Source organism: Meleagris gallopavo, chromosome 27 (assembly GCF_000146605.3).
Source record: "Meleagris gallopavo isolate NT-WF06-2002-E0010 breed Aviagen turkey brand Nicholas breeding stock chromosome 27, Turkey_5.1, whole genome shotgun sequence".
NCBI lineage: Eukaryota > Metazoa > Chordata > Aves > Galliformes > Phasianidae > Meleagris > Meleagris gallopavo.
Window position 1 is genome coordinate 1,093,058 of NC_015037.2, and position 2,077 is coordinate 1,095,134.

Consider the following 2,077-nt stretch of genomic DNA (forward strand, 5'->3'; position numbering starts at 1 on the left):
GGGGGCTGCGAGTGCTGGAGATGGGAGTGCGCCAGGGAGGGTCTGGGGGATGTCTTTGGACTTTGGGGAGCTTTGGGGGCTGCTAAGGGGAGATCTGGGGACACTTCGAGGGTCTTTTTGGAGGACGTCTTGGAGGTGGTTTGGGGGATGTTTTAAGCAAATTTTGGAGAGGTTTGGGGGAGATCTGGGGACCTTTTGAGGGTCTTCTGGGGGGATGTTCCATGGGACATTTTGGGGCTGGTTCGGGGGATCCCTCAAGCACATTTTGGGGAGCTTTGAGGTGTGTTTTAGGGACCCTTTGAGGATCTTTTGGGGGGGACGTTTGGGGTGGTTTAGGAGATGCTTCGGGGACATTTTGGGGTCATTTTGAGGACAGGGCCATACGTGCTGAAGACGTGACCTGCACCAGGGGGTGAGCATCAGGGGCCCGGGGATGTGTTGGGTTCACATCGGCTGCGTTTTTGGGATATTTTGGGAAGGTTTTAGGGCTCCTTTTGGGGGTTGATTTGGGGAAGAATTTGAGCGTATTCGGGGCATATCTGGGGAACGTTCTGGGGGACAGAGCTGTGCATGCTGAAGACGTGAGCCGTGCCACAACACGAATGTCAGCGCTGTGGGGTCATTTGGGGGGATGTTTAGGGCATCTTGCGGGGGATTTTTGGGAGGCAGGGCCTTGCATTTGTCCCCCCTTGGGCGCTCACCCAGCTCATGTGCAACCGTGAACGCCGACTGCAGCCCATCGTCCTCCACGATGGCACAGCTCCGTTCGGGGTCGCAGGCGGTGCCCACATCAGCCATCCCCAGTGTGTCGCACGTCGCCGCCCCACACAGGTCCTGGGGTGGGAGCAGGGGGTTAAGGGGTGTCTGAGGGCACCCTGACACCCATCGGTGCCCCAAAAACCCAGCGCGCACCCTGAAATCCCGGGGGCACTTCGACACCTTGGTGGTCATCGTGGGGTCACACCCAGCACCCAAGTCATCGGGATGGGTTTGGGGGATCCTACTGCCAACCAGAGGCCAATGGGCACCCAGGGATCCCAGCCAGCACCCAAACTCCCTGAGATGGGTCTTGGAGATCCTGCCAGCACCCAAAATCCCACAGGAACCACAAGAACTCACACCTCCCAGGGGGACCCCACACCCAGCTCCTTGGGATGGGGTTTGGGGGGACCCAACCAGCACCCAACTGCCTTGATGTGTATATAAGGGATCCAACCCAGTGCCCGACTCATTGGGATGGGATTTGGGGGCCCCTCCCAGCACCCAACCACCCATGGGCACCCCAAGGACCCAACCACCTCCAAGGGCACCCAATGGGCCCAGCCTGCATCACAGAGGCACGTAGGGGTCACTCTACTTTGGTAGGATTTGGTAGACCCCACCAAAACCCACAAATTCATGGCCATCCCAACCCAAAAACCTCGGTGGGCATCCAGGGATCCTACCCAGCACCCAAGTCATTGGGATGGGATTTGAGGGTCCCAACCATCACCCAAAAACCTCGGTGGGAATCCAAGGATCCTACCCAGCACCCGATTCATTGGGATGGGATTTGAGGATCCCAACCATCACCCAAAAACCTCGATGGGAATCCAGGGATCCTACCCAGCACCCGACTCATTGGGATGGGATTTGAGGGTCCCAACCATCACCCAAAAACCCATAGCGAACAAAATGGCCCCATCCAGCCCCCACCCATCCCTGTGCCCCCCACCTGCCGGGTGAAGAGGACGGCGACATCGAAATGGAGGGGACTGTCCTCATCGGGGACATTGAGGTCCTTTTGCCACCGGCAGAAGTCACGCAGTGTTTGGGCAGCATTGGAGGTGACAGGCGGCCCCGGGGTGCCGGGTCCCAAAACCAGGAGCCGTGTGACCCTCAGCTGCACCTCAGCACCCAGGCTGCCGTGCCGGAAGGTCCTGGCAGCTGTAGCCAACACCGTCAGGAGGTACGGCTGCAACTCGGTGCCGTGGAACTGCGCCATGGCTGCATCGGCCACCACCAACAGCTCCACGTGGCGCTGCACCGCCGCGAAGCGCTGTGGGGAGACAGGGGTGGCCGTTGGGGTGGTGGCCCC

The 2,077-nt window shown here is 59.8% G+C and overlaps 1 protein-coding gene across 1 annotated transcript in view; it reads right to left on the reverse strand.

The window, feature by feature from the left end:
• The window catches only part of ADAMTS4 (ADAM metallopeptidase with thrombospondin type 1 motif 4), a 22,492-nt gene that overhangs the window by 4,678 nt on the left and 15,737 nt on the right, over positions 1 to 2,077 (reverse strand). Inside the window, exons 4-5 of the mRNA XM_019623094.2 lie at positions 1,715 to 2,077; positions 702 to 834 (exon numbers count right to left, since the gene is read on the reverse strand). Of these exons, the coding sequence (XP_019478639.1) occupies positions 702 to 834; positions 1,715 to 2,077 (496 nt within the window). The remainder of the gene's footprint in view (positions 1 to 701; positions 835 to 1,714) is intronic.